The sequence below is a fragment of the Hyperolius riggenbachi genome, chromosome 8, assembly GCF_040937935.1.
Source record: "Hyperolius riggenbachi isolate aHypRig1 chromosome 8, aHypRig1.pri, whole genome shotgun sequence".
NCBI classification, from domain to species: Eukaryota; Metazoa; Chordata; class Amphibia; order Anura; family Hyperoliidae; genus Hyperolius; species Hyperolius riggenbachi.
The window spans coordinates 134233926-134253053 of NC_090653.1; the positions used below are offsets into that span (position 1 = coordinate 134233926).

Sequence of the window (19128 nt, forward strand, 5' to 3'; positions counted from 1 at the left end):
ACGAGGGAAGCGAAACACGGAGGGCCGCTCATTGCGGCCTTCCGTGTTATCTCTTGCCGCCGGAGGCGATCGGAAGATCGCCTCCGGAGCGCCCTCTAGTGGGCTTTCATGCAGCCAACTTTCAGTTGGCTGCATGAAATAGTTTTTTTTTTATTTAAAAAAAACCCTCCCGCAGCCACCCTGGCGATTTAATCAGAACGCCAGGGTGGTTAATAAACCCTGACAATTTGGTGTTTCTAGGACTTACGGGGGCTTTGCTATTAACCACTAGAGTCGGCGGATTTTTACTGTAATGTAGAATGCAGAAAATAGGCAGATGCAGATTTTTTGCATTTTACATTACAGTAAAAATCTGCCGACTTTAGCAGTTAATAGCAAAGCCCCCGTAAGTCTTAGAAACACCAAATTCTCAGGGTTTATAAAACTGAATCTTGTGAACAAGATGCAAAAAAAGTTTTCAAAAAGACCTTATAGTTTTTGAGAAAATCGATGTTAAAGTCGGGTGGAATTTCCGCGATTTCTGGCGGAAATTCCCGCGATTTCTGGCGGAAATCCGCCTACTGCACTTGCATTACCGATTTCCGCATTCCAATGCGGAAATGCAATTTCCGATCGGAATTTCGGAAATTGCATTTCCGCAGAATCCGAATGAGCATCCCTACTGTATTGTATCTTTCTTTTGCAGAAAACAGTTCAGGACAGGTCAAAAGTTCACTGCCTGTTCTGCAAAAACTTTTAGAGTAATGTGTAAACTGCAAGTATTAGAGAATGATGCAATGTTATAAAAAATAAGCTGTATAACTGAAAATAAAAATATGAGAATTTTTTTTTTGCTACCAATGTTCTACTAATTACCCATACTACACAACCAATTCATGATTTTTTCTGCTTCAGTGTCTCTTTAAGAGAACTTGGCTATGATATTTTGCGACATGTCCATCTTGACTGTTCCATATGGGATTATGAGAGAGTTATATTGCTATCTCATGCTACAGTATCATTACAATACCCTCACATTGACACCTGCAGGAAAAGACCTGAGCAGTCACGTTTTTAATTTTGTACTTTAGTTGCAGTTCAGTTGTGCTTAGATGAAATTGTCTGTTGAAAACTTTTTCTCTGTTTGGATAGTGTGGTCATGGATGGAACATGGATGATTTAGAAGGGCTGAGCTATTCAGACAAGGAAAAGCTGAGTACACACAACAGTAGTCGGCTATCACACGGAAGGCCAAAATTCTTCAAACACTTTACCAAATGGGCTGGAGGATTTCCCTTACCTTCCTGTCTGTATGACAGATGGTTCCAGGGCAGGACATTCTACAGTTGTCATTAGAGTAGCAGTTAAGGAGAAATGTGCCAGTGTGGACATCTCTTTTGGTGACAGCTGTAAATAGGATTCCAGTATACATCTAAAAATGGCGCAGGGAAATTTGGGTGCAGGGTGGAGCCAAAAGATGGCTCACCCTGCCTCTAACCATACTCCTTTTAAATTAAAAACTTACTGATAACCTAACAGTTCCCGTGTAATTTGGGCTCCAGCTATTGATGGTGCCCAGGATACTCAGTGAGCTCCACTATAGCCGTAACTCATATTACAGTGCCAAAATCTCATACCCCCCCTCCCCCCTTTTCAACAAAATTTGGGCTACAGTCTACTTTAAATGTTTCAAGTTCTAATTTGTATTTCCTGGTGTGCATTATCTATCCATCTTGTCCAACGCATTACATCTACAGGAGCTCACCATGGAGACATGTATGTCAGGTATCTCCTTACGCAAGAAGCAAATATTCTAAAACCTGTACGGATTATACATCATTACCACAGAGCACCACGCAGTACATTCTAGAACTGGGACTGTATGAACTATGGCAATGCATTTCAGAAGACAAGGAGTCACAAATAAATAAATACGGTACATTACATTATGAAAGAACATTGTACAAAACATTATTGGCCTAATAAAGATAAAAAGCAAACAATCAGATTCCAACTGTTTCTAATCCTTCCAAAAAAAAAAAAAAACCTAGAATGAGTCTGACTGCCTGCCAATAGTCTTTCCTAAACACTATCTAAATAAGTCCTAAGCAATCAAAGATAGATCTAAAACAAATAAGCAAAGCAACTGGGCCAAGGGCAAACAAGGGCAGCTCCACTTCCCCTAGGAATAAAACAGCGATCCTTGTCTAATGATATTTCAAGTATATAAACAAGCCATACTATGCTGACATATTTGTGTTTCTCTGATGACTGCTCTGAAGCTCTATATGAGGTCACTGCAATAGCTACCCTGTATTGCTCACCCCTGGTATTGATGTAGGAGTGATCAGTACAGCTGACACATTCCCGCACTTCTGGGAGGAGGAGGAGGCGAGGTATATATATATATATATATGTCACTCACTCCAGGAGGGGGTGGGATGGGGGGGGGGGGAGAGTGTGTGTGTGTGTGTGTGGGGGGGGGGGGGGGGGTGTCTATTATTATAGGTTCCAGCAAATTTTTTAGAAAGTTGTAGCAGTCTAACATTGAAAGATAATAATGGCATTTAGTTGTAGAATGGCTTATGTAGTAATGGCATGTATTGTAATTCATATATTAAAGTGGAATAACTAACCATAAAAAAGAAGTTGTACTATCCACCACATACTGCAGTGGGGTAACCATACTGCCCACACATACTCATTTCTTTAGGGAGAGGGAAGTAAATCCCTGCGCACACTGACACTTGAACATCTACGTCATTGGAATATCTAAGCAAAACCCCAGCCACCCTTCCGGCTTCCACTATGGACCCACAACAATGACAAGAGGCCTCCCCAAGCAATCAGAAGAAAGAGGCGGGAAAAGAGGCCTCCCCAACCAATCAGAAGGGGCGTGAAAAAAGGCCTCCCCAACTTATCAGAAGACAGAGGCACATTACAGTCCCCTTACAATGCAGAAAGTGGATATCAGATTGCCCCATTTTTCTGTGTTCCAATAAGAAACAAGTGCATACAGATCTGATTTTCATTTTGATACAGGTATACTATTAAAACACATGTAAAATTAATCTATTAAAAAGAATTAGTTTACAGATGTCCTGGAGGCCAACAGTGTGGCTGTAAGGAGACACTCTGCGGGGCAACTGTCTAGACAGAGGCACATGTCTAGCTATGGGTTGTGCTGAACTTTTTGTAAGTTAGTATATGTATAAATAACATTAACAGTTCTTGTAACAGACTGCAGTCCAACCTAAGAACAGGTTAGAAAAATCCCTGTGCAAATATATAGCTACCTCAGCCATCACTGAATGTCATCTTCTGCTGCCCCTAGTGTGTGGTTTGGCTCAAAGGGCAGAAAAAAATAGAGCAAAAAGGTTGTTAAACAAAAACAAAACACGGTTGACACGCTGACACGCTGGCCCCTCTTGTAAGGCCACTTTTTAGGCAACTTGAAGTCCATAATACTGGTAAATAAAGGCTTGGGTAGCCCTTTTAACCTCTGTATGCCAGATGTGTACTTCATGTTTTGGCAGAGAACAGGCTGATGAAGATGCATTCTTGTGCTGGTTTTCAATCCACTTTCTTTCCTGAAAAGGGAATTAGGTCCGCCAAGAACCTAAAGCCTGGAAAGCCAGAAGAGAAGAGGATGACAATCAGCTTCCCATGGAGCATAGTCATTAGGGTCTGGTGTCCTGATGCCCATATGCGGTACCACGGCCCATAAAAGGGGTCCGACACAGCTGGGCACAACATGTTGTTCAAGTTCACTTCAGTCATCTAAATAGAAGTTAGAAAACAAGGAATAAATATTAGATACAGCACAATAATTGTTTTAACAAAACAGCAATAACAAGACAGTGGAAATGCTTGGCACTACTGACAATCTATTGCTTCATTCACTTGACTTCACAAAGCATGCATAAGGAGTCCAACTTGTGCATAGCCTACAGTATAAAAAGTGATACTTATCGTGTGCAGCAGATGTTGGATGACAGTGGGTGCCGCTGGGTGCACGGCCCGACAATTGTTTCGCTTAATCAGCTTCTTCTGAGGCTTAAAAGGTGCACCTGCTCACGATAAGTATCACTTTTTATACTCTATGTTATGCAGAAGATGGACTCTTTATGCATGCTTTGTGAAGTCAAGTGAATGAAGCAATAAACTATTGTCAGTAGTGCCAAGCATTTCCACTGATTTCCACTGTCTTGTTATTGCTGCATTGAACTGCTTTGGCTTTGAGCACACTGACAAGCTGCATACCACAGCCTCAGTCATCCTCTCCACCATCCTTTGATTTCGGAGTGCTGTCCCACTGTGCTCTCTTGTTGTTGTTATGGTTTTAACAAAGATGATACACCAGAAGCACCACTTATGCTCAACCCCATAATGGCACAAATAGAGAAAACCTCACTAAACTCAAAAGACTTGCAGTGATATCTAAGCAAAACAATACCTTCTATGAACCATATTTAAACCCTGCAACAGACAGCACTGAAGATAGCTTCTCATAAAAACAGGATGTGTGTGCGCACTCTAAGATTTGACATACAGTGACCTGAGAAGGCCAAAAAGCTACCAGAAAAGTGTTCGGAATAATGGCAGGTTTCAAATCATCAGAGTTTATAAAATAACATAGTAAATGACTGACGGTCATGCTGCCACCACTCTGCAGTTATATGTATAAAGTGCCTACTTTTAAAGACATTTAAAGTGTACCCGAGGGGACATGTGACATTATGAGATAAACATGTGTATGTGAAGTGCAAAAGGTTTCCTGGCAGAATACGACCTCTAAGGGCAGCTGAGATAGAAAAAGTTCAATAGATTGTGTATTTTAAATCTGTGACACTTAATAGTCTGCCATTGAGCAGAGACAATAAAACATTCAATCTACTTTTCAATATAAAATAAAACCATGGGATATCTTAAAAAAAAAAAAAAGTCATTTTTAGGAGTAGGAGAATAAATACAATGGTTTATCTCATCAGTTTCAAATAGCGTCCGTCACTTTCAACTTGGAGAACAACATGAAATACAGTATGGAGAGCAGTGGAGCGTGTTTGAAGCACGTTCTTTGTCAGTTTGCAGCAAAGGTTCACTTTGAGAAGCGCTACATGGTCACAATGTAATTCAATGGGCTGGGTATTGCTACATTTTTACACTAGAAGTTAGGCCCCATTCACACTTGCAAAACGCAAAACTCTAGCTCTTTTGCTAGCGTTTTGCTCAGGCGATTTTTGGCGTTTAACGCAAAAAAGAGAAAATCGCCATTCACACTTGGTGATTTTTTCGCGTTTAGCGCTTCTATAGCACTAAACACAATCGCTGGAAAATCGCCTGAAAATGGTGCAGGCTACAAGTTTGCGTTTGGCGATGTGTTAATTGCTGGCGATTAACGCAAATCGCCCAAGTGAAAACGGGCCCATAGGGTATTATTGCACTAGTGCTTTAAAAAGTGCTTGAGCGTTTTGCCAAAGTCGCTGGCAAACGCTCCAGTGTGAATGGGTCCTGCAGCTTGTGGCTGTGGAATGACATGAAACTGATGGATTTGGGTTATGGAATGAAGATCACAGCAGTGATCACCATACAACAAAGTCTGATCTAATAGCAGTTCTAAAAGAAGACCATCAAATTGTGAAGAGCATAAAAAAAAAGACCTTTTGTGCCCATTTACACCTAAAATCGCTAAATGCCAGCGATTTGCATTAGCGGTTTCCGCGGGTGATTTTTCTGCGATTTAATGCGGAAAAATCACTAGACAAATTCGCGTTTTTTAACCTATGGCAATTAGCGGTTCTATATATGCTAATGGCGATCGCTCCAGGTTGCCGGAAAAATGCTGCAGGTAACGAGTTTGCGATTAGCGATAATCGCAAAACGCCCGCGATCGTCACCAATCGCGGCAGTGAGAACACTGCCATAGGCTAGAATAGCACAAAATACTAGCGCTTTAGCGATTAGCGGGAATGAGGCGTGTGAATGGGCCCTTTACTCTTCTGCACTTTTTATATATAGGTCTTTAAAGGGGAACTGAAGAGAGAGGTATATGGAGGCTGTCATGTTTATTTCCTTTTAATCAATACCAGTTGCCCGGCAGCCCCGCTGGTCTATTTCTCTGCAGTAGTATCTGATTAAAACCAGAAACAAGCATGCAGCTAGTCTTGTCAGATCAGACTTATAAGTCTGAACCACTGAAACACCTGATCTGCTGCATGCTTGTTCAGGGGCTATGGCTAATAGTATTAGAGGCAGAGGATCAGCAGGGCTGCCAGGCAACTGGTATTGTCTAAAAGGAAATAAACATGACAGCCTCCATATACCTCTCTCTTCAGTTCCCCTTTAAATGTCATGCTGGGACCACAAAATGTTACTTTAGTTTGAGTATATATATGATAATACATCTACTGGTGTCATTTTACAGGACAGCAACAAAGGACAGCTCCCAACTGTCCCTCTTTTGGAGGGACACTCCCTCTTTCGGAACCAAGTCCATCTTTCCTGCTCATTTGTCCCTCTTTCAGGACTTCTGTACAGATCCATGTAAATGTATGTACTGTATTTTATCTACTGAAAAATGTGTTTAACTGACTCTAAACTTTATCCCCATCCTTTAACCTATTTTGGTTCCTGGACGTAGAAACTACATCCAGGAACCATGCGCGCTCCCGACCCGCTGTTCGTTAGCTAGGCAATCAGTGTATCGGGCTATGGTGCCCGATCACTGATTCCTCTCCCCCGCTGAAAAAGCGACAGCTTCTCTCGGAAGCTTCGCTTTTTCTGGCTGTAACGTACCCCGTACGTCACTCTAAGCGTGTGTTACGCTTAGAGTGACGTCATGTAAACAAACTCATGGCCGCCATCTTGTGGCCAAAAAGTAAAACTACAACTAAAAGTAAAAAAAAATTAAATTCAAACACACATTTACATTATAAATCACATGTTTACATCCCACCCTCCCAAAACTACCCAAATAAAATGTTTAATATATAAAAAAAAAAACCATGTAAATAAAAAAAAAAAAAAACCATGTACATATTTACATAAGGGTCTAAACTTTTTAAATATCAATGTAAAGATCAAATACTTCTATATTTTTTTTTATTTTAAACTTGTAAATAGTGATAGATGCAAAACGGAAAAAATGCACCTTTATTTCCAAATAAAATATTGTCGCCATACATTGTGATAGGGACATAATTTTAACGGTGTAATAACCGGGACATATGGGCAAATACAATACGTGAGTTTTAATTATGGAGGCATGTATTATTTTAAAACTATAATGGCTGAAAACTGAGAAATAATGAATTTTTTCAGTTTTTTTCTTATTCTTCCTGTTAAAATACATTTACAGTAAAGTGGCTCTTAGCAAAATGTACCCCCCAAAGAAAGCCTAATTGGTGGCGGAAAAAACAAGATATAGATCAGTTCATTGTGATAAGTAGTGATAAAGTTATAGGCTAATGAATGGGAGGTGAACATTTCTCAAGTGAAAACGACGGAACGCGAATGGGTTAAATTGATAGATCTCTTATTTTCAAATGTTAATATGAAGGAAAATGAACCAGGGGAGAAAGGACTAGTGTGGGTTGAATGACAAAACATCATATTTTTCTTATAAAATCTTTATGGTACGCGTGCTGGGGGCAGTGCCGAGGGCGTGGCAAGGGCACGACTTAAAGTGCACCTAAACTGAAAGCGATATGGATGTTTTATTTTAAACAATACCAGTTGCCTGGCAGTCCTGCTGATCTCTTTGGTTGCAATAGTGGCTGGAACACACCAGAAATAAAGCATGCAGCTAATTCAGTCTGACTTCAGTCAGAGCACCTGATCTGCATGCTTGTTCAGGGGCTGACGCTAAATGTATTAGAGACACAGGATCAGCAGGACAGCCAGGCAACTGGTATTTTAAAAGGAAAAATCCATATCCTTCTCAGTTTAGGTTCACCTGAAGTGTCCCTTTCTTATCTCAAAAAGTTGGAAGGTTTGACTTACCAAGCCCAGCATCTGAAGAAGGGTGAAGTGGTAGAAGAACATTAGTCCAGTTGCCAGAGTTACCCACCAGAAGTTGGAAAGAGGCTCCGGAGTGTATACCCCTATGGCAATACAAGAGAATACTGTCAGCAATGCATCAACTGCTCAGCCAATAGCCACTCAGTTTATCATACAACATTCATGTAGAGCCCTATGTTTTTTAATTGTTGCACAAATATACAAATAAAACACAAATATACAAATAAAACAATCTTCATTGTACTAGCAAAGCAACTGAGCCTCAAGTGCAACTTCAAACAGACTGAATAAAATATCTCACATCAATTCAAAGTGTAATCATTACATTTAGGAACAATATCATTATTTTAGAAAGTGTGCTCAAAATCTTCATTTCACACAAGGTTTTCAGTTTCAAATTACAGCAGAGAGAACAGTGGAAATTTTAATGAAATGTAAACTGTTGTTCTGTTAAACTAACAGTAGATGTCAGCAGCACACAACAATTAGTGCAAGTTACAGAATATACAGTAGTCATCTTCCAATGAGTACAACAGAGGGTTTCACCTCTTAAGGCAGACCTGAACTCAGAACTTCCTCTCTGCTCTAAAATAACATTTAAAGAAAAACATTTCTTTGTTACAGGTGATACACATCCTGCAATAAATCTGTATTGTGTCTACTCTCATTGAAGCAGACATAAGGTTAACATCCTGCGTTTACAAATTAGCTGCTCTGTTGAGGCAGCAAGATGACACAGCTGAGAGATTAAATTACACCTGTGTTTAGCCACAGATGAGGGGACATTAGACAGGCTAAACTCTCTAAATACATACAAGGCACATTTCTTCTGTCCTAAGCAAGAGTTCAGGTCCACTTTAAAGAGCTGGCACAAATAAATCCAAATGAACGTAGGTGTCGAGAAAACAAGAGAATAGTACAAAGTTACATATATTTAAAAGACAGCACAGCTTAGTTCAGTAAATAAACAAGAAACATGCCACAGAAGATGATGGTACTAAAGAAATGTGACATAATATTAATATTACATGAAGCAAAGTTGTGAACAGTCCAGATATAGAATTTATATGTATGTTGTAATAGCAACATAGACGTATAAGAAAGTTTACTTTCTGCGTTTTAGATTTAGTTTTAAGACTTTTATTGAAGATCACAAAAACAAACACACTCTTGTAAACCTGATGAACACATTAGGTTGTATGGGTAACAATACAATGTCTCCTCAGTAACAGATAATAGATAACTTCAAGTGCTATGTGTATGGTACCAACAAACAAGAAAAGTAAACGAAATCTTGTACGGTAATAAGACTGCAAACCTTCAATATATTAACTTAACCATTTGCAATGAGCTCAAAATCCCCCGTCGAGGATCCTAAGCCAAAGTTGCAACTATAATTAGGTACAGAACCGGGCAGCATCTACCAGTGATGCTTTACCCACTGGGTGTCAGTGTTGGTAGGGACTAGATCCAGTATAGTGTCTTGTACAATATGATAATAGGCATAACTAATAGTTAAGACCACTCAGGTCCCGTTTCCCCTAAACGAGACTAGCCACCCCTCTGGAACATGCTTTATCCAACCAGGGTTGCCACACAAATGATCTGAAGTAGGGTATCTACTAGCATAATATAATTAATCCTATCCAGGATTTGTTCAAACTGGAGCCCTGGTTGATGCCAAAGATAAGCTATATGCATTTTTAGTTGCTAATGCTATAAATTGGACCAATTTGTGCTTCGCCTATTTTTAGTATTTTAGATTTAAAGTGAAATTGATGGGCGGTACAACGGATCAGCTTTATCTATGACACGCACTGTAACAAGCCTGAAGATGTTGCACCACCTTATTTTGTGCAAGCTTTGTTGCATAATCTTATTTTGAGTAAGCACAGGAAGTACTAGGAGAAAGAGTCTCCTTGTTATACATGATCACTTCCAGTGATGAAAAAGAAAAAAAACCACATTCACAACATCCCTCTAGGTGTAATTCATACCTTCCCAAACTAAAACGGCTCACTCTAATAAAGCTGACAAAAATGCCGGGGTTGGCTCACTTCATGGGAAGCAGAGAGCTAACTGCAGAAGCCAGACGTTTGGGGACATTCTGTACACAACTCTGTGTTGTTGTCATGGTTGCTAAGTGCAATGTAATTGTCTGAGCAGTTTTAGGCAAAAATGTAAGCTGTGGCTCTCCACAGTGTGCAACACCAAGAAGGCCCTTAGTTAAAGCAGGCCTGAACTCAGAACTTCCTCTCTGCTCTACAAGATACTCAACAGCAGAATAACCTTTAAATAAAAACATGTCTTAGTTACAGCTGATACAAATCTTACAATAAATCTGCACTGTTTCTACTTCCTGCTTTCATGGAAGCAGACCTATTGTTAACATCCTGTGCTTTCAAATTAGATTATCTGCCGTAGCAGTCAGGTGACACAGGAGAGAGATCAAGTTACAACATGTGATTAGACACAGATGACGGGGACTGGCTAAACGCTCTAAATACATACAGGGTGCATTTCTCTATATCAAACTTCTGTCCTATGCAAGTGCAGGTCCACTTTAACTAAACCCAAGGCAGTAGGTGTAGTTAAGTGGCCCTGTTGGATAACTGAAGAATACTGCAGAATCCTAACCCTGCTAACCTAACCAAAATTAATAAAAAAAATTGTCTATTATGTGGCAAGCAGGCTCGTACTGACCCACCGAACTGCCGATGTTTCCATCGGTGGGCCCCGCCTCCTGGGGGCCCCAGAGCAGGCACAGCGCAGGAAGGAGGGAAATTGGGCACAGATCGGTGAGAAATCTCCCCTCCCCTCACCTAGGGCCCCCCCCCCTTCCACGCTCCCCCTTCTGCGCTCTTCCTCCCTCCCTCCCTCCAAAGTTGCAGCCAGCGGCAGCGAGCGGGGAATAGCTTTACCGGCATGACATGAGATCCATAGCTCTGCGTGCCCAGAGCTATGGATCTCATCATGTCATGCTGGTAAGTTATTCCCTGTTCGCTGCTGCCGGCTGCAATTTTGGAGGGAGGGGGAGCGGGGAAGGGGAGGCCCCTAGGTGTGGGGGGGAAGCTTCACCTCTCCGCCGCTCTGTGCCCACTGCCCCCCCCTACCAAGCTGGGGGAACTTAGACCTGCCTACCCAACTGGGGACACCTGTGACCTGCCTACCTAAACTGGGGGGGGGCGCCAGGCCTTCCAGCATGGGGGCCCCCACTAACTGGGGATCTGCCTTCGTGGGGATATCTGCCGGCAATCTAATTGTATTTTGTTGGGATATCTGCTGTCAATTTAATTGCATTTTGTGGGGATATCTGCCACCAATCTGATTGTATTTTGTTGGGAAATCTGCCACCAATCTGATTGTATTTTGTTGGGAAATCTGCCACCAATTTGATTGCATTTTGTGGGGATATCTGCTGCCAATTTGATTGCATTTTGTGGGGAATCTGCCGCCAATCTGATTGCATTTTGGCGGAAAATCTGCTGCCATTTGACTACTTGATGAATTATCATGAGGCATGTAACTACTTGATTATTTATCTAAAATGTATCTGGTCAGACCTAATCTCTGTGAATAACACCGCTACTTATTTTTTTTTTTTTTATTTTAAAGTCTGCCCATGACCCATCATGACCACGCCCATGTTACAGTGCTGGGTGACACTCATTTATCTTCGCTGTGGCGTGCGCAGCGCGCCGCATGTGCACTTATCCCTATTGGAGACTGTCCTCAGAAATGCTTACAATCTATTCCCTACCATAAAATCATGCAAAAATTTCTAGAGTACATGTGTATGTGAGCCCAAAATGAGGAGGGGGCGGCCCCAGGCTGAAACTTCCTCGGTTGGCCCTTAGTGTCCCAGTCCGACCCTGCCTGTACAACCCCTGCCTGGATCATAGCAGATCATCAGCGCTGCGTAATAAGTTGGCGCTTTATAAATACAATAAATAAATAATGAAGTGCACTGAATGGATAAAGTATACAAAAAAAATAAAATAATAATAATAAAAAAAAAAAAAAGTCCTGGGAAATGGAATTCTAGAAAATCCGAGGGGGAGAGGGAGGGGGGGGGGGGGGGGGAGTAGGAGCAAAGCAGCACTGCTACAAGCATACCTTATTTGAGTTGTCATTTGTTCTATTTTTAACAAAGCCCACAGCAAAGAGCTGATGGATTCTCTGGATTTTCTGTAACATATATGTGGGCTCTGACAGACTATGCTGTAACTATATTTTACATCAGCAGTGACATTTTGTGTATTAAAGTTCTCTCTTTAATTGAAAGCAGCGCCACAATGGAGGGAATGGTGTGTGAGGCAGGAACTCTTCTGTTGTGTAATGTATGGAGGAGGGACATGCACGGATCTCCATGCATCAGTCACAGAGTGACACAGGGCGCATCCAGCTGATGGGCACAGTATGTGACTGGCACTGCTCATTGTGAATTGTAAGAGGAGAGCAGCAGGAGGTCAGACTGACTCAGGATGGGAACAATGCAAGCAGCAGGCACAACTGACCTCTTCTGCAGCCTGAAATACTCTGCATTTCCCTATCTTCATGCTGTGGTGAGACACAAAGCTATTTTCATATAGGTGAATCATGAGCGCGTAAAACAGGCTGTGGATTGTATTTGTGTTATGGTGGGTGTATGGGCCCTTTAGCAGTGCATATAGTTTATACTGGATGAGATGGCTATTATCTTTCCTGCATGTAACTTAGAGTACACTGAAAACAGCCTTTTTTTGAATGCCTGCTGCCAGGAGAATTCATCTGTGGCTAATCAATGCACGTGAAATCCAGGAAATATATACATGTAGCTGGCATTCATAATGTGAAATGAGCAATCTTATCTCTAGGATTGCTGGCGTAATGCATAACAGAGTACAGACTGTAGTGCTAGAATTGCCATGGGCAGCAGATCCCTTCCTTATGTCACTGAAGATTTGCTAGACTCCAGAAAGGGCAGATTCCAGGCATCAGCATGGCACAAGGAAGATGTACACAAAGTCTCTAATAGGAAGAACAGCAAATATACATAGCTTGCCAATGCATCAGCAGGTAACTAAGCCCACATAAAAGTCTGGGTGTACATCGTGGGAGGTACACAATTACGTAGAGTGATAGTCAGTAAAAAAATCCAGAGGTTCGGGTAGACAGCAAAAGGACAGGAAGAAGAAACAAAGATTAGAAGTTATAAGTCCTACAAGCAAATATAGACCAGGGAACTGCTGGTATAATGAAGTTGGAGGGATAGTACACAGGAGCTGGTGATAAGGAGACAATCACAAAGCTCAGGAACAACCATGCACAACACAGGCATTCACTGGCACATGGAAGACTGATCCACTTTAAAATGGCATTACACTCCCAAAACCAAAATGTCAGTCACTACTCTTCGTTACATAAAAGGCGTACGAGAGAAATCGCCGTCTGAAGACTGGGGCGCAGGATACAGCCGATAAATGGCTGATCCTGCTGCTGCACAAGTCCCGGCGGCGTTAATTACTATTCCCCCTCTAGGTCCATGTGGATGGTGGGGAATGATGTAATTCGGCTTCCAGCTATTGCTGGCGGCCAAATTACAGTGTTTTAAAAGTAACTTCAGCTCCGTGTTCTGACGGCTTCGAAGTTGCTCACTGAGCGCCGCTATAGCCGTAATTCCTATTACGGTCTATGGTGGCGCCGGCTGCGCCCAAGTCTCGTGCGCTGGATTCCATGTGTTCGACATAACAGAATATTTGAAAGTAATCCCACATATTCTTTGTGTGTAAAAAGTATATTTTCACTGCAGAGAGCAATACAAGATATGTTATCTCTGTCTCATCGGCAAAGGGAGAAGACATTCTCTGCCTCTGTTTTGATTCTGCTCCCTCCACTTCCTCCCTTCCTCTGCTGAACAGACACATTGCCCTGGCAACAGCTGAGTCACTGCAGTGGAAAAGGAGGGGGGTATAGTAAAGGCATATGCCTCAGAGAGCTTCAGCCTGCAATGATTATATTTGCCACTAGCCAGAGATAAGCCATCTTGAACTGCTCTCTACGGTGAAAGTATGTTTCTATACACAGAAAATGTTTGGGATTGCTTTCAAAATGTTCTATTACATAACTAAAGTTGCCCATTCATTAATGAGCAACTTTAGTTACATGATAGAGCATTTTGAATACAATATTTTCCGCAGATGCGATCATTCGATCAGAATTTTGTCGATCGGCATGTTGGATTTTAAGATCATATCTGAAGAAAGTGCCCTAATCTACCCGTTTATGGGAACAATTGATAATTACCTTCCAATTACTTTTCATCCTGCAAATCTGATCAAATGATCGCATCTGAGGAAAATTGTGTACCATTAATGGGCACCTTAAAGAGAGTCTGAAGTCTAAATAAAAGTTCCTCCTATGGTCTCCACGTTCCAGCGCTGGATCCCCCATTAGCAGTCTTCGACCCGCGCACTTCCACCACTGAGGGAGGATTTGGCAATCTCCCAAAGATGCGCCGCTCCTCACTGCACACGTGATAGCATGCATTCTGGCGCATGTGCAGTGCGGAGCGGCTGTCTTTGGGCGCAGCCATTGGTCGGAGACTGCTAACAGTGGATCCAGCCCTGGAACGCAGGAGGAACGGGAACGCTCTTTAGAACTCAAAGCCTTCCCTCTCCTTAGGTAAGTATATGTGTTTTCGTTTTATTTATTTGGGATTTCAGACTCACTTTAGAGTAGTTACTGAAATCTTATTTTTGGAAGTATAATCCCATTTTAAATCTAACCTGAAATGAAAAAGTTATGACAACAATTCTACTGTTTTATAATCCCAAAAGGATATTTTTGGATTGCCACAGTCAGTCTTCTTTTGATTTTAAAGATTTAAAAATGTAGGCTTAACGTTTCTCTCTTACTGTAGACTGCCTCAAAGGTGAATGACTAGAGTTTTAATGTTTATTCAGCTCCCATACAGACAAATCTTGCACTTTTTATCTCCTCCCTGCACTCACATGCGCTTCTCAGCTAAACATGCTTTTTATGCCTTCTACCTACTTATCAATGACAGTTGCTTTAATCATAGTGCAGATAAACTGATATAAAGTCCTAGATCTTTAACCCTTATGGTGCCCACACACTGTACAATTTGTTCAATTAGATAATTTAGTTTGATTATTCCGTTCGATTGAATATAAAGAGTTTTCCAACATCTCCGATTGGATTTTTATTGAAAAGAAAAAACAGGATAATCGTTCATTTTTGAGCGAAAATAAAATTCTTTTCAATTTGATCGTTTTGGTAGAATAAACGGGAAAAGCAAACGTTTTTATTGTACAGTGTATGGGCACCATTACAGTGAGGAGAAAGAAAAAAAGGAATACTGGCTAGTTCTAAGTAGGACTGTACATACACATTATTTTATAACATTGTATCCTGGGTTACAGCAAGCTAAAACTACTTATCAGCTGGCCCACATTTGTAAGATGGGTGTGGTCAAAATGATAGAGAGACATACAGCTGGCAGGAGAAAACAAAAGGTAACAGAAACATAACCTGCATAAAATGAAAAGAAAGCTGAACAGAGCACTAGTTCAAAAACAAACTGGCTGGTGGCCAGGAACTGCCTGCCACCCAGTCACTGATGCCCTGTCCCAACCTGACAGCTCCAAGGCATGTCAGGTTGGGACATGAATGCACCACTCATTTAATAAGCTTGTACAACAAAACAGTGCAAGGATGTTTACCACATCTATCCTCTGCAGATCACCTTCAAAGGCAGAACTGACTCTGTTAAAGTGGACCTGAAACTCTTGCACAGGAGAGAAGGAAAACATAGGGCTGGTGCACACCAAAACCCGCTAGCAGATCCGCAAAATGCTAGCAGATTTTTAAACGCTTTTTTTTATTTTTAAGAGGCGTTTTGCTAGCGTTTTGCGGATTGCTGCTGCGGTTTTCAGTATAGTAGATTGCATATATTGTTACAGTAAAGCTGTTACTGAACAGCTTCTGTAACAAAAACGCCTGCAAAACCGCTCTGAAGTGCCGTTTTTCAGAGCGGTTTGCGTTTTTCCTATACTTAACATTGAGGCAGAAACGCATCCGAAATCCAAAAAATGCCTCACCCAGGCATTTTTCGTTTCTGCAAAACGCCTGCCGCTCTGGTGTGCACCACCCCATTGAGATACATTGACCAAGCAGATCCGCAGCCGCAAGCGGATCTGAAAACGCCCAAAAAGCCGCTCGGTGTGCACCAGCCCTGAGAGAAGGAAAACCCTGTATGTATTTCGAGAGTTTAGCCTAATTCCCCATTTGTGTCTAATCCCAAGTTGTAATTTGATATCTCCCTTGTGTCACCTGACTGCCACGGCAGATAAGCTCATTTGAAAGCATAGGATGTTAACAGTATGTCTGCTTCCACAAAAGCAGGAAGTAGAAACACTGCAAACTTATTGCAGGATTTGTAACAGCTGCAACAAAGAAATGTGTTTCTTTAAAGGTTATTATGCTGTTGCATATCTTTTAGAGCAGAGAGGAAGTTCTAAGTTCAAGTCTGCTTTCAAGGGGCTGGAAGATGCCCCAGGTAAGTGGTTTTTTGTTTTTTTATTTGCCTGGACGTATGATTTCAATACAGGAGGGCCTATCCTGCCATAATCAGTGATTTGATGGAGTAAAAAAACGAAAAAAAATATTTTCACCACTCAAAAGTTACAGCACAAGTAGTATAAAAAATAGCTGTTAACATTTTTTTCTTTGTGAAGCTGCCCTTAGGGCCCGTTTCCACTAACGCGAATTTGCATGCGTTGTCCGCATGCAAATTCGCATAGCTAATACAAGTGGATGTGGCTGTTTCCACTTGTCAGGAATTCTGTGCGGTCTGCTGTGCAGAGCCGTCAGAATTCGCATGCCGCACGCGAATCGCCGCTAATGTAATGTAATAGGAAAACCGCAAGCATGTTAGTCTTGTGGTTTTCCCGGCGTTTCCGCGTGCGATTCCGCGTGAAAACCCATGTTAATGCTTGCTGGCATTGACATGGTTAATATCGCATAGCGCAAACCGCGAGCGATTCCGCGTGAAAACCCATGTTAATGCTTGCCGGCATTGACATGGTTAATATCGCATAGCGCAAACCGCGAGCGATTCCGCGTGAAAATCGGCATGGAAACGCGAAAGAATCTGCACCCGCATGCGGATTCGTTGACGCGATTGTCGCGTCAAAAACGCAACGCACAAGTGGAAACGTACCCTTATTCAGTTAGGCAGCACCTGAATTACACAATCTGATTTTTCATCCATTTGAATTTGGTAACATCCAATTAACAGGCATGAAATGATTACCAATTCCGTACTGGCAGTCTCTGGCCCCTTTAAGTGTACCAGAGTGGAGGATCTATGAAAAAAATTGATACTGACCCGGGGATTCCTCCAGCCCCATAAGCATGTGTAAATCCCACACCGTTTGCCGTTCAGCCGCGAAAAGCCCCGGTAACTTGCTCAGTCGCGTCCAGTCTGGGTCTTCTGCACAGACTGGATGCAGAAGACCCAGGAATGGCAGACTGCGCGAGGACGGCGTGGGACTCGCACGTGCTGTAACCCTTTCAGGACCAGCTGCCTAACCCCCCTTAAGGACCAGACGAATTTGCATGCTGGGGGGGGGGGGGGGGTTTCAGGCAGCTGGATCACTAATGTAGTCTGGCGTGCTGGGCTGTGTGTCCCCCCTGTAGCCGGCAGCCTTTACTCACCTCCCAGGCTCCAGCGATGAGCCGCTGTGGACCACTTCACTCTCACCGGCATCCTGGCTCGCACTAACGTTAAAATTCTTACAATAAAAAGCATACCATTCTATTCATTATGTTCTCCTGGGCCCCTCTGTGCTGTTTCTGACACTCCCTGCTGCAATCCTGGCTTGTAATTGCCAATTTTAGGCAGTGTTTACAAACAAAAGACATGGCTTCTAACCAGCTTGTGATAGGCTGACAGGAGCTCAGTCTGTGACTCATACAGAGCCTGCAGGGGGCGTGGAGAAGGTGTGTATAGCTTCAATCCTATCACAAGGAGAGCAGCACATTCCTGCCTGAGTCCGACAAAGCAGTCAGAGGAAAGAAGATTAGATTATATAACAGAGATAATACAGCCACTGTGCAACTAGTAAAGGCTGTAATAAAGGTGCGTACACACGCACTACTAAACAGAACGACGGGTTCATCAGACCCTCCCGCTGGGCGGTCATTCTCCCGACAGTAGTGCGTGTGTACAGTCTATCTGCAGAACGACCGCGCAGCGGGAGGGTCTGACGGACCCATTGTTCTCTTTAGTAGTGCGTGTGTATGCACCTTAAGACAGACCACATTAGAACAGGTATAGGAACTTATAGGATAGAAGAAATAAGGCTGAAAATTTTGTTAGAGCCTCTTTAAAGGGAAGGTTCAGGAACTATCCGAAAAAAATAAAAATCCCCATCCACTTACCTGGGGCTTCCTCCAGCCCGTGGCAGGCAGGAGGTGCCCTCGGCACCGCTCCGCAGGCTCCCGGTGGTCTCCGGTGGCGCGCCCGACCTGGCCAGGCCGGCGGCCAGGTCGGGCTCTTCTGCGCTCCAAGGCCCGGCACTTCTGCGTCCCACGCCGGCGCGCTGACGTCATCGGATGTCTTCCGGGCTGTACTGCGCAGGCGCAGAACTACTGCGCATGCGCAGTACAGCCCGGAGGACGTCCGATGACGTCAGCGCGCCGGCGTGGGACGCAGAAGTGCCGGGCCTTGGAGCGCAGAAGAGCTCGACCTGGCCGCCGGCCTGGCCAGGTCGGGCGCGCCACCGGAGACCACCGGGAGCCTGCGGAGCGGCGCCGAGGGCACCTCCTGCCTGCCACGGGCTGGAGGAAGCCCCAGGTAAGTGGATGGGGATTTTTATTTTTTTCGGATAGTCCCTGAACCTTCCCTTTAAGTTCCAGGTCGCGGCTTGATGACGTCATCAAGCCGGGACCCGACACTTCAGACCAGGCGGGGATGGCGGCCAGAGCAGAGGGGAACACCGATCACCGGGGGAACGGCAGGAAGGGGAGTGGATCCGCTTTTTTTCCCCCCTACCGCCGCATCACTAAACAGTGATCACTATGATCCACCGGCAATCGTAGTGAACAAATGATCAAAAGCCATAC

At 43.1% G+C, this 19128-nt stretch overlaps 1 protein-coding gene across 1 annotated transcript in view; it reads right to left on the minus strand.

Annotated features, from left to right (window-relative positions):
* Positions 1 to 744: 744 nt before the first annotated feature.
* TMEM164 (transmembrane protein 164) overlaps positions 745 to 19128 on the minus strand; it is an 84995-nt gene continuing 66611 nt past the window's right edge. The window contains exons 5-6 of the mRNA XM_068249608.1: positions 7981 to 8081; positions 745 to 3759 (exon numbers count right to left, since the gene is read on the minus strand). Coding sequence (XP_068105709.1) covers positions 3553 to 3759; positions 7981 to 8081 — 308 coding nt within the window. The 3' untranslated portion in view covers positions 745 to 3552. The remainder of the gene's footprint in view (positions 3760 to 7980; positions 8082 to 19128) is intronic.